At 31.2% G+C, this 1948-nt stretch overlaps 1 protein-coding gene across 1 annotated transcript; it reads right to left on the bottom strand.

The window, feature by feature from the left end:
• Positions 1 to 1449: 1449 nt before the first annotated feature.
• LOC126909831 (uncharacterized) lies at positions 1450 to 1942 on the bottom strand. The gene is made up of 2 exons (XM_050692251.1): positions 1692 to 1942; positions 1450 to 1631 (listed from the first exon to the last, which is right to left on the bottom strand). Exons 1-2 carry the CDS (start codon positions 1936 to 1938, stop codon positions 1450 to 1452), a joined length of 429 nt encoding a protein of 142 aa, XP_050548208.1. The 5' UTR covers positions 1939 to 1942.
• Between the last annotated feature and the right edge of the window lie 6 nt (positions 1943 to 1948).

Below are 1948 nucleotides of genomic sequence, written 5' to 3'. Positions count from 1 at the left end.
AACATAAAAAAAATAAGCACTCAACTCTTTTTCGAGGTAAATATAAGTATTCTTTTGTGCCAAAAATTTAATAAAAACGGTCACCTGTCTTTGGCCCGTTAAGCGTGTGTACATGCACATAACAATAATAAAAAATTTCAGCGAAATAATAGACACAGGTACATTGTGTCTTATTCCGTGAACGGCAACGGCGCGGGGGAAATGTCTTGGGCGACCGCAGCATGTGCACCGCGTCGGCTTGTACGTTGGATTTCATGAAAGGATGTGTGTGTGTGTGTGTCGGACGAGACTATGATGAACTCGTCTTCTCCGCTTTGTCAACAAACATTGCTAACACTGTGATAATAGCGTGTTTTCCTCTGTGTGCACACCAATAAAAGGAGTAAAAAGATTTATTTGGACGACACAAATATTAAGACGTACGATCCCTTTTGTCCTGCTTAGCAGTAATTCATAAACGTTGTATTGCCAACACACACGCGAGCAGAACGGCAGATGCCCTTTTTGTAACTCCCCCCGGACACAATAACACCGCTAAGTAAAGGTGACGACCAAGGTCTGGGTTTTTTTTATTTCGCTACATCATTTTCGGTTGTTTGCCCTCCAAGTCATCTCGGCTAGAAATAGTTTTTATACAGAGCGATTCTTTTGACGCTAGCTGCTCGATTTCTCTTAGAGCAATACATTTTTTTGTAAGTTACACATTTATCTGTCATAAAATAATTATTATTTGGTCCATCCTCAGTGTCTTTTAGAGGAGTCAATTTTTTTTTTTATTAATAGCCACATTCATATTTAACTAACGTATAAAATAAAAAATAGCATAATTTGGAAATTGACTGATCCAAACAACTTTTGGACCAATACTTTGAAAATGATCAGCATTTTAAAATATAGTCTGGACGTGAAGCGCGAATGTTGCTATTTTTATCATTTGTCATTTCTCGGCCGTTCTCCTTCTCTGCCAAATTATAAAATTGTCAATATCCTCTGATGCAAGGGTCTAAAAGTTATTATATACTGGTCCATTTGTTAATTAGATCATTTTTTATTTTATGAGCTAGTAAAATATATATAGTGCTATTTAAAAAAAATAAAGTTGATATCTCTATAAATACATTATAGGTATAACTGAGCAATTTTCGATAAATCTTTCTTAGCGTTTACCCTTACTTCGGAGATACGAATATTAAAATTAAAAACGTGTTAATTGACTTAAAAATTAATTAAATGAAAAATTATTTAATTTTATACTAATAAAAATTTGTTTAATAATAACTTATATTCGTCTAAAATATTTTTTATTTTCATAATTAGTTTTAGGTTTATAATCAGAATTTTTTCTCCACAGTTTTTAGTAAATTATTTAAAAACATCTTTTTTAAAAATATCTATTTTAGGTACAAATTGTTCAACATCATTATAAATTTATTTTTGTCTCATTAGAATTTAAAAATAATTACTCAATCCAAAGAAAAATTTTTCTAACCAGCCAAGTATACCAGGTCGAATAACAGAAACAGTTTCGCTTTTTTTGTCGTATTCAAATCCTAATTCTTCAAAAAATTGCAAAAAGTTGTTTTCACTTTTTTCTAATTGGGTTTTTAGAAGAACAATCTTTTCTGATGGAGGTATTTGATCATCGATTATTTCCTGAATTGTTTCTGTTATTATTTTAAANTCTGATGGAGGTATTTGATCATCGATTATTTCCTGAATTGTTTCTGTTATTATTTTAAAGACATCTTGTATTTCTATTTCTACTTTCATTCTAGAATATTTGTCTACAAATTCTTCCAAATGATATTGTGCATTGATTAATCTTGTGATAATGCCATTGATATTATTTAGTGTACTATCGGGGGTCCGTAGAATGAAGATGGCTTTGGAGACTTGATTATTTTCCATTAAATTTGTGTTATCACCATTATGGTACATGATGCTTAAA

This window comes from Daktulosphaira vitifoliae, unplaced genomic scaffold (genome assembly GCF_025091365.1).
Source record: "Daktulosphaira vitifoliae isolate Bord-2020 unplaced genomic scaffold, ASM2509136v1 Scaffold_1513, whole genome shotgun sequence".
Lineage (NCBI taxonomy): Eukaryota > Metazoa > Arthropoda > Insecta > Hemiptera > Phylloxeridae > Daktulosphaira > Daktulosphaira vitifoliae.
Note: the sequence above shows the minus strand (reverse complement) of the source record. Positions and strands in the feature narration are given on the sequence as shown.

Bases quoted from the DNA above. Each gene is read 5' to 3' on its own strand.
- LOC126909831 (XM_050692251.1), bottom strand. From the start codon at position 1,938: ATGTACCATAATGGTGATAACACAAATTTAATGGAAAATAATCAAGTC.